Here is a 23,515-nt window from a genome sequence, read left to right on the forward strand (position 1 = left end):
CGTAGTGCCCCCCCCCCTCTCTCTCTTTCTCTCTCTCTGTCTCTCTCTGTCTCTCTCTCTCTTTCTCTCTCTCTGTCTCTCTCTGTCTCTCTTTCTCTCTCTCTGTCTCTCTCTCTCTGTCTCTCTCTCTCTCTTTTTCTCTCTGTCTCTCTCTGTCTCTGTCTCTGTCTCTGTCTTTCTCTCTCGCCTGTCTGTCTGTCTCTGTCTCTGTCTCTGTCTCTGTCTCTCTCTCTCTCTCTCTCTGTCTCTCTGTCTCTCTGTCTCTCTCTCTCTCTCTCTCTCTTTCTTTCTGCGTCTCTCTCTCTTCCCCTCACCTCATTTCTCCCTGCCTGATTTGTCATCCTCTCCAGTCACAGTTTGAGTCCTGGGCTAAAGGATCATTCATTAAACTCCATTGTCCCCCTCGGGTTAAAACAGACACTCGCTCTTCATGCTCTACACAGCGTCTATTAGAATACCAATTTGAGTTCTGCAGTATTTTACGTGTGGAATTAATTAGTATTTGAGCATAGGCCATTTTGTCATGCCCTATGCACAATACCCATGCTAGGTAAATGGCCTCACTCGTCACCCCTCTTCACCGCTAATGAATTAAGGGGCTTTATATGTGTTTCTAAGCACAGCGGGGCCTAATAAACAGCGCCGCTAGCTAGCCCCAAGTCTCAGTTGATTACCTCCTCCATTAGCATGCCGTATAATCCATAATCCAGCACAGAGAGTGACAGACAGACAGACAGACAGACAGACAGACAGACAGACAGACAGACAGACAGACAGACGGACAGGCTTCTGACATGACTGCATGGCTACTAGAGCTGGGCAACAATATGACTTCAAATCATTATCTCGGTCATTTCAAAGTTCTGTAACCAACTGTATTTTGACACAGCGGTATAGGGCCAGTGCATAGGGAGGAGTTTCACTCAGAACGGGTTATTCTGGTTGCCATTTTCCTGCCTACCAGTAGGCTAGTAGGCTATAGCAGTAGGCTAGGCTGCTGGGCTACATTTTCGAGCCTCACTGTGGAGACAGGAGACATATACCGTTGTAGATATCAAATTAAATAAACACTGTATGGTTTGGGTGTCAGATGACAAAAAAACATAACCTTGATCCACAACAGTAATGGGTCTGCCCTGTCCGTTTTTATACCCTAACTTCCACCGCGGGCCGTCATAATTATGCTTCCATTGTAGCCTTGCAGTGAATTGACTGTCGGAGATATCAAATAATGAAATACACGCTGTATGGTTTCTTTGATTTGGGTGTCAGCTGACAAAATATCATAACCTTCAACAACATTCCCAAACACATCTGCCATGCTCTCTACCTGTCCTCAAACGAGCATGACAGTGTAATCAAAATAATAATGGTCAGATCGCATACAGACAGATTATTTATTTACTGCGGAGAGAACACAGAGTAGAAGAGTTGTGACAAGTCAAAGATAGTAGAGAGATGGAAGATGGTGTACTGCAGTGTACACACCAGCGTCACTGACAAGCAAACTTACGAACTACAGACTGGCAGCCAAGTAGCCTAGCATCCTATAGCCTACATGTAGGCAGGAAGATGGCACTATGCCCTCCCCCTATAGGTTTGTGTCACACAATACAGTTATAATATAACATTGTGTTCTACCTATTCTTTCTATTTAAGTATATTCATGACTTTGTCTGTTCCAGCTTGTGTTGAAGATCAGGATATTGACTATCTTGCCATTAAGTAAGAGGGCACAGAGTTAATGGGTACTTTGCAGCACCTAATGAAGAATAATGACTGCGCTCAGAACTTAATATTAGATATAATTGTCTTGTACTGATAATATAATTAACTTGTGAGTTTCTCTATGAAGTATCGGTGGTGTTGTGTACCTGCCACGTGTCTGCCACCACTTGAGTGGAGTCTGGAAGACACATGAGGTTTTGAATGTCACGTCTACCTTCTGTTAATGTACTTTGTGTTTGCTATAATTTGTCTAAATGAGGAACTCCTTGTCATCTTTGATTAGTAGATCATGGCCATGTTGCCTGTGAGCTGCTACTGTTAGTGTGTAAAAGACCGTGGCTAATCCTAAACGGAAGAATGAACTGCAACATATTTTACTGCAACCAATTTTATCCAATTAGGAGAGAGAACTCAAATAGGAGTAGACAAAAGTGGAACTGGAACACTAATTAATTAAGTTAAATTGATTGGGTACTCTCTAGATTGGCTGACATTTTGTCACCTACTTGAACATTTATGTTCTGTATTAACCTTTTTATACAAACAAGTACAAACATATGAGCTTGTTCTTACCTAAAGCTTTACACCAAATACGAACCTTTTAACATTGGCCCAGGTGCTAGGCAATGCCTCCGTCACCCCCAGCACCAGGATTTTTGCACACGGCCCCCATAGACCTCCGTTCAAAGTAGGATATTCTATGCCTCGTATCTCTGAAACTACAGGCACTGTCCCTGGTTTTGATCATCCATCTGAGGTTCAGATGTGATTTGTGAGTTTGTATCGCATCACTCCCGACATGTTAACGTTTCTGGTGAAAGGTAAACGGCGTGAGCTACTGCTAACATAAGCTGATCCAAAATTATAAAGAAATAGCCCTGGCAAGGCTTACTTACCTACACTCTGCTGCCACCTAGTGGCACAGAAAGAGTTAAGGAGCTGCTAGACTGAACAAACACTCTAATAGAAACTATCACTTCACTTCAGTGTGGCACAGCTTTGAAAAGACATCTATTCTCTCAGGCATATGGAAAATATAGTTGTTTGTTGGTTGTTATTTTGTATAGCGTCCTTGAAAGGTGCTAAAACATATCATTATATCACTAGGCCTATCAACAGTGAAAATAGAAGATCACAACACACGTGTTGTGAGCTTGTAGATTTTAGTATTTTCAGTCATTAGTTATTTTAAGATGAAAGACTATTTGAAGTGATCAAAATAGCAAGTTTAGAAGCCTCTTCCAGAAACATGTATGGAATGTCTCTGAAATGTCATAAAAGCAAACCGTATGCCTCTTCAGCTGGTCGGCTGAATTTTATTTAGCTTTATTCCATATAGTTCCATGTACGACGGCAACGGAAAGTATGTATTATATATACGTACATGTGTGTTTGTATGTAAGAGTTGATTATTAGTGATGTACAGTATACTAGCAAAGTGTAGAATATGGCTTCTCGTTGGCACGCACAGTAACACCCTGCTACTGCAGGCTGTTATAATTAGGTTTCATGCATGGTACTGAGTACACACAGTACACAGTACACAGTAACACCCTGCTACTGCAGGCTATAATAATGAGGTTTCATGCATGGTACTGAGTACACACAGTACACAGTACACAGTAACACCCTGCTACTGCAGGCTATAATAATGAGGTTTCATGCATGGTACTGAGTACACACAGTACACAGTAACACCCTGCTACTGCAGGCTATAATAATGAGGTTTCATGCATGGCACTGAGTACACACAGTACACAGTAACACCCTGCTACACTGCAGGCTATACTAATGAGGTTTCATGCATGGTACTGAGTACACACAGTACACAGTACACAGTACACAGTACACAGTAACACCCTGCTACTGCAGGCTATAATAATGAGGTTTCATGCATGGTACTGAGTACACACAGTACACAGTACACAGTAACACCCTGCTACTGCAGGCTATAATAATAGGTTTCATGCATGGTACTGAGTACACACAGTACACAGTACACAGTAACCCCCTGCTACTGCAGGCTATAATAATTAGGTTTCATGCATGGTACTGAGTACACACAGTACACAGTACACAGTACACAGTACACAGTAACACCCTGCTACTGCAGGCTATAATAATGAGGTTTCATGCATGGTACTGCACGACTCTCTCACCTAGCCGGCCTGCCTGCCGCCCATTGGTATTCTGGCTCCAGCGTGTGTGTCAGAAGCACTTTGGCCGAGCGGCCGGCGCGGCAAGAGAGAGTGTTTGACGCCGCATCTCTGAATTTAATTATGGGCAGCTGCTTCAGAGCAAATAGAGTGATCTGTTGGGTCAGCAGACGTGACGGTAAAGCAAGCGCGTGCGTGTCGCGCATGCACACAAAACCGCACACACACACACACACACACACACACACACACACACACACACACACACACACACACACACACACACACACACACACACACACACGACAAATACAAAAGAGAAGACATATGGGCCATACATTGTCTAACAAACGCAATCTGCTGCAGAGAACAAGACAAATGTGTACCTTATCAAATTCACTTACAGGTGTTAGGTGTGTTGGGACTGGAGGAGTAGGACGGAGGATGTGCTATGTCCTCCCGGTGGGGGATCCTTGCTGGCAGGTGGTGAACCATTGGGGTACACGCACACACACACACACAGAAGTGTGTGTGGAACAATTAGTTGGCGTAACGACTAAATTGGGATGGGGGAAAAAGGGGTAAAAATTAAATGTACAGATAAAGATACTTTGTCTCAGGTGTAAAAAAAAGTCGCTGAAATTATTTCTAGAGCAAGCGACATTTTTAACAGCAATAATAAGTTCAATAATAAGTTCCTCAATCTAAGAGAGCATATGTGACCAGGTCTAGCAAAATTGTCCTCATCTCGCCTATAATGAAAAGGCAGAAAATCTCAAATAAACTTTTTTTTTCTTTCATATTAACACAGTTTGAATGTTGAAGAAGGTTTTCATTCCAACAGATTATTGATTTGGGCAAATTAAATGTATACATTTATAAGTCAAAGTAGGCTAGCCAGCTCTAGGTGTTGAAATGTTGTGAACATTCTAAGGGGATTTTCTCAGCTTTGGGTAAAACGGCACAATCATTTTAAAATGGTCATATCTCCTTCAAATATTTTCCAATTTCATTGAATGACACATCATATGAAAGCTTACATTCTGTACTTTAATAATCTGTAAAAAACTGAAAAATTACTCTGGTCGAGATGAGGGCCTATTTGCCAGACCCGGTCACATATTTGCAGTCGTACATAAAGTGGTTGTCGTATACCAATGCAACGGGAGTGTCTAAAAGAATGTCACGGTGACGGCGGGTTGGGGCCACCACAATAAGGTATTCATCTCACCAGGGAGGGAGCTAGGGGCTCTCAGTATACCTGAATGTGCCCTCTATATCTCAGAAGGGGCCCTTATCAGAAACCACAAGCCCCCCAACACCCTCCCACAACACCACACCACACCGCCCGGGGAAGCAGGGGGAAAATAAAAAATGAATTGTTTGTTTTGATTGCATTTAAATGTTGGAGGGATTTGAGCATCTTGGGAGCGTAGCCCCAGGTATAAACACATGGAGGCATGTTTTGGTTTTTAACCCGTTTTGGGCGGGAACCCCTGTTTTAAACATTATGTTATAATTTAGCTATTGAAAAATAGCAGATCTACGAGCTTGTAGGTCTGCTATTTTTGAAAAATCTTGAAAATATTTATTTCAGATTTAGAAGATTTTTTTCTAATTTCGAGGTCAGGTCAAAATGGGTTAAATACAGTGAGGGACTTGAGTATTGGCCTCCAGAGTATACCGACATTCTCGTGACAACTGGGTGTGAGTGTGTGTGTGTGTTTATCGTTGTGTTTATGTGTGTAGAGCAGGCGATATCTACGTATAATATGCATACAGATTGATTCCTCTCAGTTATGCCTTATTTATGATCTAACTGTGAACTTGTAGATCGGCTGTTTTCGTCGCGAGACACCATCGTACGACGGGGCATAAATCAGGCTGCATCACAACAGTGCATGATAAAACACATCACAACAGTGCATGATAAAACACATCACAACAGTGCATGATAAAACACATCACAACAGTGCATGATAAAACACCTCACAACAGTGCATGATAAAACAGGCTGCATCACAACAGTGCATGATAAAACAGGCTGCATCACAACAGTGCATGATAAAACAGGCTGCATCACAACAGTGCATGATAAAACACATCACAATGGTGCATGATAAAACACATCACAACAGTGCATGATAAAACAGGCTGCATCACAACAGTGCATGATAAAACACATCACAATGGTGCATGATAAAACAGGCTGCATCACAACAGTGCATGATAAAACACATCACAACAGTGCATGATAAAACAGGCTGCATCACAACAGTGCATGATAAAACACATCACAACAGTGCATGATAAAACAGGCTGCATCACAACAGTGCATGATAAAACACATCACAACAGTGCATGATAAAACAGGCTGCATCACAACAGTGCATGATAAAACAGGCTGCATCACAACAGTGCATGATAAAACAGGCTGCATCACAACAGTGCATGATAAAACACATCACAATGGTGCATGATAAAACACATCACAATGGTGCATGATAAAACACATCACAATGGTGCATGATAAAACACATCACAATGGTGCATGATAAAACACATCACAATGGTGCATGATAAAACACATCACAACAGTGCATGATAAAACACATCACAACAGTGCATGATAAAACACATCACAACAGTGCATGATAAAACACATCACAACAGTGCATGATAAAACACATCACAACAGTGCATGATAAAACACATCACAACAGTGCATGATAAAACACATCACAACAGTGCATGATAAAACACATCACAATGGTGCATGATAAAACACATCACAACAGTGCATGATAAAACACATCACAACAGTGCATGATAAAACACCTCAAGGTCTGAAACGTCACTGAACAAAAGAAATGTCGCTCCATCAAGCATGAATTAAAGGATATGAATGGGGGGCTTGTGCATCTCTTCGTATGTAAGTGAAATAGCGAAAACAATTTCAGCATTTAGCACAAAATCCCCAATGTCCTCATGCCATTACTGACAATGTTCCGGCAAAACATCTGAAAATATCTGATTAAATGATGAACAATGGTCTGTCTCCCTGTAGCCCAGGAGAGCTCAGCAACACAAGAAAGAAAGACAGAAAGCAAGAAAGTAAGAAAGAAAGAAAGAAAGAATGAACAAAAGAAGAAGAGTGAATGAAAGATGATAAAATGAAGAAAGTATAACAGAACCAGAGAGAGAAGTAAGTCATAGAAGTAAAGACAGAGGGGTCCCTGCAGGATGCTGAGCTTGGCGTGGTCTTGGCACTGCCAAGTGGCTGAACTTGTAACAGCCATTAAGAAGCATTAAGCAGTGATTGTGCCACAGCTCAGACAAGCCGGATTAACAGAATGCACTTTGAGCTTCTTAAGCAAGCCCACAATGGCAGTCAAACACAGTCCAAGAAAAAGAGAAAAGGGCTTACTGCCTGGATGAGCGCGCCTGCGCTATAGGACTTAGCCAAAATGTCAGAACCACAAAATGTGGCACATCGCAACCTATTACGCCTTCTGTCTCATTGTGTCCATTGTTGTGGAGCTGCCGGTGTTTGTTTTTCCGTGGCCGTACATGGTGAGCTGAATGGTAAATAATGACTGGGAGCGTGGCTGGCAACCAGCAGAGATGTTAGAAATATTACTGAAGTTACAGTATACCAATACCAGTACCACAATATAACTAGTACATTTTGTATTAATAATACAAAAAAAGTAACTACGTAGTTAACTACGGTAACTATGTAAAATAATTATAGTGGAGTTAAAAGTACCTCCTTAGATGTAGTGGAGTGGTGTCTCTAAATAATAATCAACAACTGTAACTAGAGTTAAAAGTACCTCCTTAGATGTAGTGGAGTGGTGTCTCTAAATAATAATCAACATCTGTAACTAGAGTTAAAAGTACCTCCTTAGATGTAGTGGAGTGGTGTCTCTAAATAATAATCAACATCTGTAACTAGAGTTAAAAGTACCTCCTTAGATGTAGTGGAGTGGTGTCTCTAAATAATAATCAACAACTGTAACTAGAGTTAAAAGTACCTCCTTAGATGTAGTGGAGTGGTGTCTCTAAATAATAATCAACAACTGTAACTAGAGTTAAAAGTACCTCCTTAGATGTAGTGGAGTGGTGTCTCTAAATAATAATCAACAACTGTAACTAGAGTTAAAAGTACCTCCTAGATGTAGTGGAGTGGTGTCTCTAAATAATAATCAACAGCTGTAACTAGAGTTAAAAGTACCTCCTTAGATGTAGTGGAGTGGTGTCTCTAAATAATAATCAACAACTGTAACTAGAGTTAAAAGTACCTCCTTAGATGTAGTGGAGTGGTGTCTCTAAATAATAATCAACAGCTGTAACTAGAGTTAAAAGTACCTCCTTAGATGTAGTGGAGTGGTGTCTCTAAATAATAATCAACAACTGTAACTAGAGTTAAAAGTACCTCCTTAGATGTAGTGGAGTGGTGTCTCTAAATAATAATCAACAACTGTAACTAGAGTTAAAAGTACCTCCTTAGATGTAGTGGAGTGGTGTCTCTAAATAATAATCAACTGTAACTAGAGTTAAAAGTACCTCCTTAGATGTAGTGGAGTGGTGTCTCTAAATAATAATCAACTGTAACTAGAGTTAAAAGTACCTCCTTAGATGTAGTGGAGTGGTGTCTCTAAAGAAAGAATCAACAACTGTAACTAACTGATCAAGTAAACTAAAAGTATCTCAGAACTGTACTTCAGCACAGCGCTTGAATAAATGTACTTAGTTGCTTTACAGTTTACACCACTGGCAGTAAGGGAGGGAGGGAGGGAGGGAGCGAGGGAGGGAGCGAGGGAGGGAGGGAGTGAGAGTGATGGGGATAAACGAGCGGAAGAGGCAGACAAACAAGCATCGGTGGGGATGGTTGCCGCCGGACGTTGCGGCTAAGCGTTTAATCTCCCGCGCTGGGAGAATACAAACGATCTGGTAATCGTCCCCGACCTTGACACCCGACAACAAGGTCGGGGGAGGGGGGGGGGGCTGCTTTGCATTTCCCACAGATGCTCTCATACAGAGACACAATGCGGAACAACAATTAGTGAACGGGATGTTACAAGAGAAGTGTGCCCCCCCTCCCACCACCACCACTCATCCGTCCACCCGTGCCCTGGAGGAGTGTTACCTGCCCTCCCGCTCGCGGAGGCGTCGTACTTCATTATGATGGAGGAGCAGTCAATCCCCCCAAGCCGGGTCAGCACACGCACAGCAGGGACTGCTGTGTGTGTGTGTGTGTGTGTGTGTGTGTGTGTGTGTGTGTGTGTGTGTGTGTGTGTGTGTGTGTGTGTGTGTGTGTGTGTGTGTGTGTGTGTGTGTGTGTGTGTGTGTGTGTGTGTGTGTGTGTGTGTGTGTGTGTGTGTGAGTGAGAGAGAGAGTGAATTACTATACTTATAAGGGCCAAATGTCCCCGCAAGTAGCAGTTTTTGAGGGGCGATAGCCCCTCCTATGTCCAGCTTTTAGTGTGTGTGCATACACAAACTTTGTCCTATAACACAAACATTAAATCCATGACAATGTATGGACAATTGCGAGTGTTTGTGTAAACACAAACATTGCATAACACAAACATTGAAGACGAAGGTGAGGACGCAAATTCTGATTTGCCGGTATGAGATGATGTAGGATGATGTACGATGGTAAGAGCGCCCCTCACTTCACAGGGGTGTGATTTTTCGGCTATTTCCGATTCTGTCCTAAAATGTGGAAGTATTGTAATTCAAACGTTTGTGTGTCTATGTACTTGCATAAACGGTGGAAATGTGTGGCATTTCTACTACTTCGCACACACGTATAAGATGTGCGAGTGTCTCATTGGGTTTGCATGTGTTTTTTCTGTGAATGCGTATGTGTTTTTGTTTGTGTGCGTGCCGTGCACGCGTGGGGTTAATTTGCACGTGTTTTTCTGTGCATACATGTGTTCTTTTGTTTGTGTGTGCATGTGTGCACATAATGCTCTTTCTGTTTTCCCGCCGTGAGACGGCCCTGGAATCTCCTTTTATGCAATTAAAGGACTTTTGTCCTCAACGGCGCATTACCTCCATTATTGGATATGCTCGGAGTTGAGATATGATTACACTCGAGGCAAATTCAATTTCTGCTTTCAGCAGTTTGATTATGGAAGTCAGTTTGATTATGGAAGTCTGAACTGAGGTCCATGAGTTGAGCCAGGGTGTTTTTCAGCCGCGCGTCCTCACAGTGATAATAGAACTGACCCCTTCTCAGCATCTTAATACTTTCAGGCCTGACGTCGAAATTTAAAAAAAAAAGTTTTCTAAATCATGACAATTTTCGGAAAGATTTGAGGCACATTTTAACGATTTTTCAAAAATAGCAGATCTACAAGTTCATAGCGCGCCACTCGGTGGCGCGCTATGAGCTTGTAGATCTGCTATTTTTCAATAGCTAAATTATAACATAATGTTTAAAACACCAAAAGGGGTTAATGGTTAATGTGGTTAAACACTAACGTGACATGGATGCGTTCCAGGTCTCAATGGATTAAGTGACTCAAAACCTCAAAACCGTATCATACCCGGAGACAGGGCGGGGACGTCTCTCTTCGACCGGGATCGAAGAGAGACCCCTCGATTTTTAACCAGCTCTGAGTGTTTCGTGTGTGCGTGAGTGTGTGCGACGTGCGTGCGTGTTTGTGTGTATACTAATCTCTTGCGATTTTGTCTAGTTTACTCATATTATCTCAGTGTCCACATTGAGTCAAACATTTTAGCCTGCCTGTCTGTCCTTTATACAATTATACTTTTACTGGTTGCTAAGACGATTATTAAGGATTGTGAGGGCTTTGATTTCACACTAAACTAAACACAGATCTGAGCTTTCTGTTATTGATTGCGACACGGCAAATGTCTGTGCTGCGTGGCGTGCCTGCCTGTGTGCGTGCCTGCCTGTTTACGTGCTTGCCTGCGTGAGTGCATGTGTGCGTGGCTGTGTGCGTGACTGCGTGAGTGCATGTGTGCGTGGCTGCATGCGTGACTGCGTGAGTGCATGTGTGCGTGGCTGCGTGCGTGACTGCGTGAGTGCATGTGTGCGTGGCTGCGTGCGTGACTGCATGCGTGCGTGCGTAAGACTGTGGAAGGAGACATTAAGGTCAACAGTGAAAGTTGAAGGAAATGTAATTACGGTGTCTCTAAAGGCAAATAACCCCCACCATCAAATATTATACAATGTACAACACAGTATCTGCATATGAAATGTCAACTAATATGAATCTATGTGTGCCTTGAAAACCAAGATTCCAATCTTGTAACGTTATCTCCGAGCACAACGTGGAGAGTGTCAATACATTTGACCTACTGTGCGTACTGCGGAGGGGAGCCGTTGATGATTAAGCCGCCTCAGCTCAAATGGATTGTACTCACTCGTGTTTATATTAAAGGAGTATATTTAACTTTTTTATAAAACACTTCTGGGGTCATTTTAACGATACTCTGCATGGCCAGACAGCTTTTATGTTGCTTTATTCAAAATGTAGATGTTTGGTTTTACACGCCCCTCTCCTACATGTACGTACTGTATATGAACCCATTCAACGCCAAACTAATTCAGATATCTATAGAATCATCACAAATGTGCTACACATTCCGTGCTCAGCCAATCAAATCATCACTATGTGGTACACACAAACACACAAAACTGGCCAATCAAATCATCACAAATGTGATGCACACAAACGTACAAAACTGGCCAATCAAATCATCACAAATGTGTTGCACACAAACACACAAAGCCAGCCATAGGAGGGGCTAGCGCCCCCTCAAAAATCCCCCCACCCCGTGTCCCCTTGCTCCCCCAGGCATGGGTCCATATAAATTGGGCCTCAGATCTCACCAGGAGCGGGGGGTCCGGGCCCAGATCACGGCCGGAGCCTCGGCGAGATCAATCCAAGGTGGAGTGTCTGCAAGGCTCAGCAGCTTTCTGCCCTGTTTTAAGTGCAAATAGATTAAATCAGCAGGGGGGCGCAGGGGGTCCGAGGCACTGAGACGGGAATCAGTGCTGATGATGGTGTGTGTGTGTGTGTGTGTGTGTGTGTGTGTGTGTGTGTGTGTGTGTGTGTGTGTGTGTGTGTGTGTGTGTGTGTGTGTGTGTGTGTGTGTGTGTGTGTGTGTGTGTGTGTGTGCGCGCGCGCGCGTTGGGAGGGTGATGACAAGGGCTAGAAGCACTAACGGAGTGTGTGTGTGTGTGTGTGTGTGTGTGTGCGCGCGCGCGCGCGTTTCTGGAGTGTTGACAAGGGCTAGAAGCACTAACAAAGGATTGTGAGGATTTGTGCGCGGGGTGTGTGTGCACGTGCGTGCGTGCGTGCATGAGTGTGTGCATGCCCACATGCTGTGAATGTGTGTGCACATGCAGGTGCTGAGAGGTGCTAATAAGAACACCTCAGAGGTTGAGTGCTATGTTCTATTTAAAAGAGGAAGCTTTTGCTCATTAACACCACACTTGTATAGCTATAGTACAACTGGTGCCGGTCCAAGTTGAACTTTTACTTTTCTCAATCTATTGCAGTAAGGCTGCATTGAGCCTTGCTAATTTACTCACTTATACCCGTGCGTGTAGTGTATATTTAATTTGTCTTGCACTCTTGTTGTATAGGCTACGGTAATTGTATTTTCCCCTCGGTTTGTGTTCTCGTGTATTTTCTCTTGTATTCTGTCTCTTTTAGAAGTCCAGCATATTATAATTTATGTTTGCTTTTAGCCTCAGTAACAGCCAGACTCTAAACATGTATATAATCCCTGCAAACTTCATCGTACATATTCTCTTGGGAAGATGAACCCTACTGATTTGGGTGACCACATTGTCAGGCCATAATGTCAATTTTGCCAAATAAGAAGTGCCCAGAAGTGGCAAGTCTGAAAGCATTGTCTTGGTGCCTCTTTAACTACGAAAATCTCTCTCTCTCTCTCTCTCTCTCTCTCTCTCTCTCTCTCTCTCTCTCTGGGGGCATTTCTACTTCTAGCTTACAATCAGATTGAATTTCGAATCACAATGCCATGAAAATGATAGTGGTTATCATTATGAAGGACTATAGCACTCGGTCAAAAGAGAGTGCTGAATTTCACTTCCATTCATTCTGAGTAACATTATGCTTCCACCCCCGGCTAATCATTTGTCTCGTGTGATCATGTCGCGGACCCTTTTTTTTATTAACTAAATATCATATTTTTTTCATTTTTTCATTTTTTTTCATTTTTAATATAAATGTTCCAATATAGTGAAAATAACACATTAGCTTATAAATGTGGTATTGCACAATAGTTGATTATTAATTCATAACATATCGAGCTGTAAGGTTTGGCCCTGGCATACAGTACACACACACACACACACACACACACACACACACACACACACACACACACACACACACACACACACTATAATGTATCTCTTCCCAATATCTGTTAACATTCCAATAAACCAATGGTTTTCAATGTATTTGCCATTTGAGCCACGGACCACCATTTGATGAGATATTGCATCTCAGACCCCAAACCCCCCAAAAAATCCAAATAATTCTTATACATTCTCTAATCGTGTAGACTTCTTGAAAATGAACTGATGCAGATGCTTAAGAATAATTTTACTCCTGAAAGCGTGAAAAGACGTTGATTCAAATGATGAATAATGTCACGCTCTCAATAATTATAAAGATCTAATACTGGTCCATTTGGTTACCAACTCTGCATCACTTACCCTAGGACCACCTGGAGCCCCTTCAAGGACCACTGGTGGTCCTCGTACCACTGGTTGAGAACCACTGCAATAAACAAATGATCATCATTCTCTCTCTCTCTCTCTCCAGCTGTGACGACAGTGCCCCCCTCCTCCTCCTCCTCCTCTGACCCGGACGGGGGTCCGTGCAGGCGGACGTACTGCGGGCGCGGCCGTCAGTGCGTGGTGCTGGCGGCAACGGGCCGCGCCGAGTGCGTGTGCCAGCGGCGCTGCCGGCCCTCCTTCGTGCCGGCGTGCGGCTCGGACGGCCGCTTCTACGAGAACCACTGCGAGGTGTACCGCACCGCCTGCCTGGAGAAGAGACGCATCTACGTGGTGCACGGCAAGGACTGCTTCTTCAAAGGTAGGAGGAGGACCCCCCCCCCTGAGACGCACGCACGCACGCACGCACGCACAGTGGCACTGGAGCTGACAATCTACAATGTGCACTCTCCCCAATCCTCCGCTTGGGCCTGTGTGTGTTGTGTATATATCGGCTCTGTTGTAATCAGTGTTGGAACTAACAGCCTTACATTAACTTAGTTTACATAACGAAACTACTTTTTGCTGTAACTTGTAGCGTAACTCTTTACATTTTCCCATTCAGTAACGCCATTATAGTTTACTGTGTTTTCAATGGGTGAGTTAGTAGTTACCCACGTTACGTAATGTAGGCTAATCCAAAAGAACCGTCTCCTACTCCTGCCAGTGCGGAGTCTGTCATGTAAACTGACATGGTGCGCTGAGTGCGCATAGGAAGTGGGAGTCGGCTTGTATTTCACTAACCAATAACATTGCAGAGGCTCCAAATTTGGTGATGTCAGTGTTCTCTGTTGTTTTCTACCGGGGAGGAGGGGGGGCAGGGGGTGTGGGTGCTCAGATCAGTGTACCAATAGGATCCACCGCCTGTTTTAGACTGGCGGCACCTCTAGACCAGAAATCACACAGGCTGGGGCAGGCTACTCGCTGACAGTGCAAGTGTAGTACTCTGGACATTATCTCGCTCCGTTAGTTAAAAAAAAAAATAGTGTAGAGAGAGACAGAGAGAGGCAGAGGCAGAACACCCATATAGACTCCCTCTCTCTCTCGCTGCCTCTCACTGTGACCCTGGCTGACCTCTGCTCATGTGTACACAAGTCAAGCAGCAAGCCTAGCTGGGGCTCATAGCCCAGAGTTTATCCTGCTCACGACAAGTGCAGAGTGTTTGTGTCAGAGTTAATGGCCTCAGCCAGAGAGCTGGGCACGGGTTAGCAAGCAATAAGACAGGGGGGCGCGGGGGGTTGATGGTAGGGGAGTGGAAGTGAAACGGGGCCAGCGCTGGGCGGATTCCACAGCTAATGCAATAACCACCGGCGACAACACAAAGAGCTAAACAAAAATGATGCGAGCAGTCGGAGCAGTCGGAAACACTAAGACACTTGAACCGGAACAGACATCATCATGGATGGATGGATGGATGGATGGGTGGGAGAGACAGATGTACAGAAAAGGGGGAATGGCAAAACAAGAAAAGGCTGAAGGGAGGGAATGAGAAAGATCGGAAAGATGCCTCCGCAAAATTACTAGCACCATCTTATGTACCTTTCGAAACAAGGCTTCGTACATGCTGTACAATGGACACAATATAAACAATGAAGTTAAAACAAGACATGATAGTGTAATAATGCAAGAAATACAGAAAAAAATACATAACCAAGAGGGTCAGTATACGCTTAGATGGAAAATTAGATATGAAGACCGGAAGGATGGGGGTGCGTGCGTGCGTGCGTGCGTGCGTGCGTGCGTGCGTGCGTGCGTGCGTGCGTGCGTGCGTGCGTGCGTGCGTGCGTGAGTGCGTGCGTGTGTGTATAGACTGTAAGACTCGTCCCCTAACCCCAGGAGAAATGTGGATATAGTGTTGCTTTGTATGAAGCCCTAGAGAGACGCATTACTAATTCCCCTGTCTGGTGGGTGTCTGTGCAGGAGTTTAAAGGCATGGCGGTGCAGCTGTGGTGGTATACGGCAGCGGTCCGCAATCAATCGGTCACAGTGGTGGCATTAGAGGAAGCCCCTGCCGTGCTCGCCATGCTACCCAGCAGCTCGTTGTTGTGCCTCCACTCTGCCACTTTGCAGGCATCAGGGGGAAATGAAAGCAATTTAATTTAATTTTAGCTCAGACGGACAGACGGTTCTTTCCAAATGGTTTTAAAAAGGGGACATGGCTCTAATCACAGCCACCAGTCGGAACAAGGTCGATCCCACAGAGTTTCATCCGAGGAGATGTTTTTTTTTTTTAAAGTGTTAGTTATTCAAGTTTTGCACATTTTAGAGACACATCTTGAAAAGGATCATGGTTAGGATTTGCTTTTTACACTTAGGGCCCTATTATGCATGTCTTAAGTACCAGGTCTTATTACTTAACTTAAGACCTGGAGGTGTGATCAATGCCATTTGGCTATTCTGAGTGGCCAAACAGCATTGACCACGCCTCCAGGTCTTAAGTTAAGTCATAAGACCTGGTACTTAAGACACGCATAATAGGGCCCTTAGTCTGCTCTGAAGAAGGCTGTTTGCTCTGAAGAAGGCTGTTTGCCGAAACGCGTCAGCGTTCTCCAATAAACATGAGACATTGCATCTGAGCCAGTCTTGCATCTTTTATTTTGGGGTGCCGCTTTTTCCACTTTATGAGTTAAGTTATGTTATAAGCTGAGCACCCACTACCTTAACCAAGGGCAGTTTCCAGAGGAAGCGCACCTGTTTTTCCTTTCTTTAGTGTGTGTGTGTGTGTGTGTGTGTGTGTGTGTGTGTGTGTGTGTGTGTGTGTGTGTGTGTGTGTGTGTGTGTGCGTGTGCGTGTGTGTGCGCGTGCGTGTGCGTGCGTGCGCCAGCGCTCGCCCAGCAGTCTGCTGTCACCCAGGCGGATATGTTGATCTGACCCCCCCATTCCAAAGCGCCTGCGTTCGCCCACAGTCTGCTGTCACCCAGGCGGATATGTTGATCTGACCCCCCATTCCAAAGCTCCTGCGTTCGCCCATAGTCTGCTGTCACCCAGGCGGATATGTTGATCTGACCCCCCATTCCAAAGCGCCTGCGTTCGCCCACAGTCTGCTGTCACCCAGGCGGATATGTTGATCTGACCCCCCATTCCAAAGCGCCTGCGTTCGCCCACAGTCTGCTGTCACCCAGGCGGATGCCCACAGTCTGCTGTCACCCAGGCGGATGCGTGCACGCGACCTCCATTAGTGCTGTGCGTTTGGGTGCCGCTCTTCTGTGTGCTGAATATTTATCTGGTTTGCTCCACTGCATGTTAATGCTTTAGGAGAGTGGTTGTCAACCAGTGGTCCAGGGACCACCAGTGGTCCTTGAGGGGGTTCCAGGTGGTCCCCAGCTAAATGATGGAGAATGGACCCTTCTAGATCTTTAACTCTTGAGAGCGTAAAATGAAACCAAATGGACCCTTTATGCTCTCAAGAGTTACATTTTTGTTACATTTTGCATTGCTTATTTTACAAGAAGTGTACACAATGTAGAATAATTGATTTATTTCTTATCAGCGTTTGCCTGTTATCTTCCCTAATGTTACCACATACCACATGGAATTGTGGGCAAACTCATTTCCAACAATATCAAAATATTCGTTAGTGTTGCGTCTGTGAGGCTAAATGTCATCAAATGGTGGTTCGTGGCTCAAATGCCGAATAATGAATGGGCCTTGATATGAAAAGGGTTGGAAACCATGACTATAGGACACTGACTGTGTGTTCTGCCCACAGAATGAGCAAACCACTATAGGACACTGACTGTGTGTTCTGCCCACAGAATGAGCAAACCACTATAGGACACTGACTGTGTGTTCTGCCCACAGAATGAGCAAACCACTATAGGACACTGACTGTGTGTTCTGCCCACAGAATGAGCAAACCACTATAGGACACTGACTGTGTGTTCTGCCCACAGAATGAGCAAACCACTATAGGACACTGACTGTGTGTTCTGCCCACAGAATGAGCAAACCACTATAGGACACTGACTGTGTGTTCTGCCCACAGAATGAGCAAACCACTATAGGACACTGACTGTGTGTTCTGCCCACAGAATGAGCAAACCACTATAGGACACTGACTGTGTGTTCTGCCCACAGAATGAGCAAACCACTATAGGACACTGACTGTGTGTTCTGCCCACAGAATGAGCAAACCACTATAGGACACTGACTGTGTGTTCTGCCCACAGAATGAGCAAACCAATGCATGTCTTTGTTCTTAGCAAATTCAACCGAGCTCAGAAAATGATTGCATGGCGTGATGGTTATATAGTTTCTGTCGACTCGTTCTCTGTGTCGGTGTATACTTTCCGGATCTTAGAACATTTTAAAAAAATGGCAAAAATAAATTGCCGCAACACGATCATTCTACCAAGTATAAAATAGTGGCAGGCTTTAAAGATACATGCCACATTAGCAAAACAACAACAGCAACACAGTGAACCCATGCCATAATAAACATCATCACTGTTTAAAGGACCTATAACATAAAATCCAACTTTTTCAATTTCTTTTGTGTTTTTGGGGCTCCCATATGTGTTTTCTATCAGCACAACCCACCACCTCAGGACATTGTGGTATTGCAGCTGAAACTGCTTTCAAAGTCCAGAAAGAAATGCCAAGGACAGGTTATATCAGAGTGGTGATTGAGGCTCAAACCATTAGAAATTACTTTGAGGGACATAGTCAATATGATATTAAATATTAAAAGCAGTTTTAAAATGCATGTTATTTGCGCTTTAACATTCTAGATTCTTAAAATGCATAATGCAGTTTTGGGGATTCGACAACATGTTCCATGGAGAAAGAAATCATCCAAAACATTTATATTTCTGCTAGTACGGAATACAAAACGGACCATAATGAAATGACCGAGGCAACAATCCGAGTCGTTGGCGAAACAAGAAGCGATGGAAGACGTGTAGAAACGCATTGGCATTTTTATGACAAATGCTTCTTTATCTGCATTGCTTCACATCACTCGTTTGCAATTAACTGATTGATTTTATAATTGTTTTGCATCGGCTTGGCAGATGATTGCACAACTATGTGTGTGTGCAAAAGCCTCCGTTGTGAGCGAAATGGCCACACTAGCCACAACGCAGAGACCTGGGGGTCTACAAACAACAGGGTCCGACAACAGATGTGGCATTCCATCACTCTCAAAGTGACTGCACAGGAGATGCCAATACTTGTGTGTGTGTGTGTGTGTGTGTGTGTGTGTGCGTGTGCGTGTGCAGGTGCTTGCATGTGCGCACGCGCTTTGTATTGTGGATAATCACAGCAAACCGGTGTTATTTATTTATTTATTCATCGAATTTCTTTCATTGATCAGTTTATCTTCGAAGGAAAATTGGTCCCCCAGGGATGGATGGATGGATGGATGGATAAATAAATAAATAAATATGAAAAGAAATGTGAAATAAATGATGAGGTTTGATATGGATTTGGTCACAGGCGAATTAATCACAACAACACCATCTCTGGACACAAACATTGCATTTTCACTAACCAGATTCACGAACAGCTTCATCTCTCATTATTCCCTCTAACCAAGTTTTTGTCTATCTTTTGTAAAATGTTATGGAAATATATTCGCCTATAACGACATGGCCACACTAGGGACACCAGGTTGAAAATGGTAGATCTGCTATTTTTGAAAAATTGTGAAAAATATTATATTTCTTCACAGTGACCATTTTTAACTCAAATCTTGGTCCCTGTTACAAAACATTGTCAGACGGGGGTCGACGGCCGAATACACATAATTGTTGGGGTCGTTGACATGAACCTTTTTGAGCACCACTGAAATAGAAACAGGTTTTTCAGAAAACTGTCATGATTTAGAAGACATTAGAATCTGGTATCAGGTCTTAAATGGGTAAAGCGATGTTGTGCCTCATTGTAAATTCAACCCATACGACCATTGTTCCCTTGTTCCCTCTCTACACAGAGAGACGTAAACAGCGCTCCCTCTGCACTTGACGCTCTATTTCCCGCTGGTTTGTGTTTCGGGCGTTACCGGTTTAAAGTCTAAGTGTGTTGACTGAACATCCTTAATGTGGATTTGATATGCACGGCAGTGTCTGTCTGCCGGGAATCCTTCCCCACTTTAATGTGACATGACTGAACGTGACCTTACATCCACTGAGTGTGTGGATTTGTGGGACGTGTGTGTGTGTGGATTTGTGGGACGTGTGTGTGTGTGTGTGTGTGTGTGTGTGTGTGTGTGTGTGTGTGTGTGTGTGTGTGTGTGTGTGTGTGTGTGTGTGTGTGTGTGTGTGTGTGTGTGTGTGTGTGTGTGTGTGTGTGTGTGTGTGTGTGTGTGTGTGTGTGTGTGTGTACGTGCGCATGACTGTCTGTACGTGTGCACGCGCGCATGAGTGTCTGTGTGTGTACGTATACGTGTGCACACTGCATTGAGATGTCACCATACGCTTCCAGACAAATGGAGCTTGGCTTTCTGTTTTAGCACCAGTACATGTGCCATAATCATAATAATTATGGTTTTAATGGCTAACGGCAAAAACCCTCTGTGTTGTTCATTTATGCTGAGAGTTTGTGTTGTAGCCTGAGCTGGAAAATGAACGGGAGAGTGATAGAAGATGATTAAGTATTTAATGCACAGTCAGTCAGCCAGCCAGCCAGCCAGCCATCAGTCAGTCTATGTCCATGCACTAGAGTTACCTGTGAATATTTTGGGGGACTCCTTCTGTTAACCATATGAATCCGAGCATTCCTATTCTGGGGCAAATATCCGGTAAAATAGCAGGCCGCACTGCTGCGTTCACACTGGCAGATAAAAACGATACAAAGATACACTGCATAAGTGCATATATGTGTAGCTTCGTATATACAGTAGCTGAAGTTGAAACCAGCTCAACGTTGTTACTTTGTAGAAGCTACTGTACAAGCGTCGGATGTATCTTTTTGTATCTTCCTTGAAAATGTATAGTAGCCTGTATCCTTGTATGAAAACAGGAGGAGGCCAAGCATAGGGGGGGGGGGGGGGGGTGTCATATACTTTGACTCCGGTCAAAGTATATAGGGTTTAAGTAGTTTAACTGGCCAACCATTAAGCAGCAGACACTACATTAGTGGAGCGCAGTGGCTTGTTGCAGTGGAGCGCAGTGGCTTGTTGCAGTGGAGCGCAGTGGCTTGTTGCAGTGGAGCGCAGTGGCTTGTTGCAGTGGAGCGCAGTGGCTTGTTGCAGTGGAGCGCAGTGGCTTGTTGCAGTGGAGCGCAGTGGCTTGTTGCAGTGGAGCGCAGTGGCTTGTTGCAGTGGAGCGCAGTGGCTTGTTGCAGTGGAGCGCAGTGGCTTGTTGCAGTGGAGCGCAGTGGCTTGTTGCAGTGTGCAGTACAAGTTGGGTGACCACCAGCAGTCCACACCTCAACCGACTACACCCGTCATGACCCAATGGAAGGCATGATGAAGTGATCCCTCTATACAGAAGGCATGATGAAGTGATCCCTCTATACAGAAGGCATGATGAAGTGATCCCTCTATACATGATGAAGTGATCCCTCTATACAGGCCTGATGGTGTGTTGCTCTGTGTTGCTGCTGAGCATGCAGGTTGTGCTGATGAGTGATCGTACAGTAGTGGAGGAGCTAATGATTTGCTATAAAGCCCTGTTGATCCACATGGCTGTTTAATATCGAAGTACTAACAGGCAACTGGGACACATGTTCAGTGGAGGTGAGACCTGTGTGTGTGTGTGTGTGTGTGTGTGTGTGTGTGTGTGTGTGTGTGTGTGTGTGTGTGTGTGTGTGTGTGTGTGTGTGTGTGTGTGTGTGTGTGTGTGTGTGTGTGTGTGTGTGTGTGTGTGTGTGTGTGTGTGTGTGTGTGTGTGTGTGTGTGTGTGCGCGCGTGCGTGCACTGCAACAATAGACAATTTGACATTGCAGATGAGCACCTAAAGTACAAAGGAGGCATGAATACACCGAAGATACAGTTGGGTGCCACCGATATTGTCCCTTATCATTTGACCCGTTTAGGCCTGACCTCAAAATTTTAAAAAATCCTAAATCCTACAGTTTTCTGAAATAAATATTTTCACGATTTTTCAAAAATAGCAGACCTACAAGCTCGTAGCGCGCCACTCGGTGGCGTGCTATGAGCTTGTAGATCTGCTATTTTTCAATAGCTAAATTATAACGTAATGTTTAAAACACCAAAAGGGGTTCCCGCCCAAAATGGGTTAACTGTCCTTTTGCGCAGATCACGCAAACCTCAGCAAAAAGAAAAGGACAATATCGATGGCCTCCAACTGTAAGTCAGATCTCTTGTTCACTCTCACGGTTGGCCACTACTTAATAATGCCTGTACTTCTCCATGAATGTACACATTTAATACATGAGGTCCTTACCCCCAGAGCCATGACCAATCGGAACCCTTTGTGTTCTGCAATATTCTGAATTGTTTAATAACAACGTGTTATATACTGTAATCCTATATCTGACGGTCTTTGTTCCAAGGCTATGAAAGGTTTCAGTCTGATCCAAGCCACTAATGACTTCCATTATAAAGTTAAATCTTGAAAACAAAAATGGCACACTGGCAGCATGCACAAGAAATGTGGTGCTGAATGGTTCATCAAGTGGCTCGCAAGATTAGCTCCAGTTAAACACACACACACGCGCACACACACGCACACGCACACATGGCTAGCCTCCTACAGAAGAAAATACAAAAAAACGGTATTAAGCAGGTGGTGTTTGGGATTATGACCAATTGCATGGCAAGGCCTGGGAAAAGAGGATGATTCCATGGGGACCCCATGCAGAGCAGGTGCACACCTTCAGAGCAACCAACGTGCAAGAAGTTCTCTCATTTTTTGGGGGGAAATCTCTTTGAAAGTTGTACTTAGTTACAGTACATGAGTAAATACTAATACTCTCCACCACTGCCAATGTGTGCTGGCTGCTGTTTCCCACTCAAAGTTGACCCGCTGCCCACAGCCCTGCTTCGTGCCAGACACCCACCGCAGGCCCTTCCATCCTCTCTCTCTCTCTCGCTCCTCTGGAAGCCTCACAGTGCATATCTGACACGAGCACGGACCGCTGACATGAGGCGCTGTCAGGACATCTGTGTGGATGTGCACAGAGTGACCGGAGGGCGGATGTTGGCCGGAACAAGCGCTTTTTACTTCGCAATATTCCAAGCTGATATGCTTAGTCCTCCAAATCAGCACTGAGAGCCTTCATTAAAAAAAACTAAAAAAAACATCAAATGCAGCAGCCAGCAAACTCTCTCTAAACCAAATTCCCCAAATTGGCCATTTGAAAATATCATGGGGGATAAAAGAAAAATATGTTTAAAAATAAGTAAATAGCCAAAAGATTTAATTAGGGCTTTTGTTTAAACGTTTCCTCATTTTGCTGGGTACCCCGGAACCCCCTCTAGGACCCCTGGGTACCCCGGAACCCCCTCTAGGACCCCTGGGTGTCCCCTTTTGAAAGGGTTCTCTATATTAGATCAACAGCTTCAACAGGCTTCCTGTTCACAGATAACACTTTGTCACTTTGTCAATGTGGGAATTAGCGGTGCGGTGCAGTGCAGTGCAGTGCAGTGCAGTACAGTATGGTGCGGTGCAGTGCAGTGCAGTGCAGTGCAGTACGGTGCGGTGCAGTGCAGTGCAGTGCAGTACAGTATGGTGCGGTGCAGTGCAGTGCAGTGCAGTGCAGTACGGTGCGGTGCGGTGCAGTGCAGTGCAGTGCAGTGCAGTATGGTGCGGTGCAGTGCAGTGCAGTGCAGTGCAGTACGGTGCAGTATGGTGCGGTGCGGTGTCGGGCTCTTTACAGGACAGAGAACAAATACAAAATGCCATTTCAACCATTCAACAAGCCACCTAATC

At 44.4% G+C, this 23,515-nt stretch overlaps 1 protein-coding gene across 1 annotated transcript in view; it reads left to right on the forward strand.

Annotated features, from left to right (window-relative positions):
• Nucleotides 1-23,515, forward strand: part of fstl4 (follistatin-like 4) — a gene marked incomplete at its 3' end in the record, with an annotated part of 332,063 nt that overhangs the window by 102,559 nt on the left and 205,989 nt on the right. Inside the window, exon 3 of the mRNA XM_079508417.1 lies at nt 13,729-14,001. Within this exon, the coding sequence (XP_079364543.1) occupies nt 13,729-14,001 (273 nt within the window). The remainder of the gene's footprint in view (nt 1-13,728; nt 14,002-23,515) is intronic.

Source organism: Electrona antarctica, assembly GCF_951216825.1.
Source record: "Electrona antarctica genome assembly, chromosome: 8".
Taxonomy (NCBI): domain Eukaryota; kingdom Metazoa; phylum Chordata; class Actinopteri; order Myctophiformes; family Myctophidae; genus Electrona; species Electrona antarctica.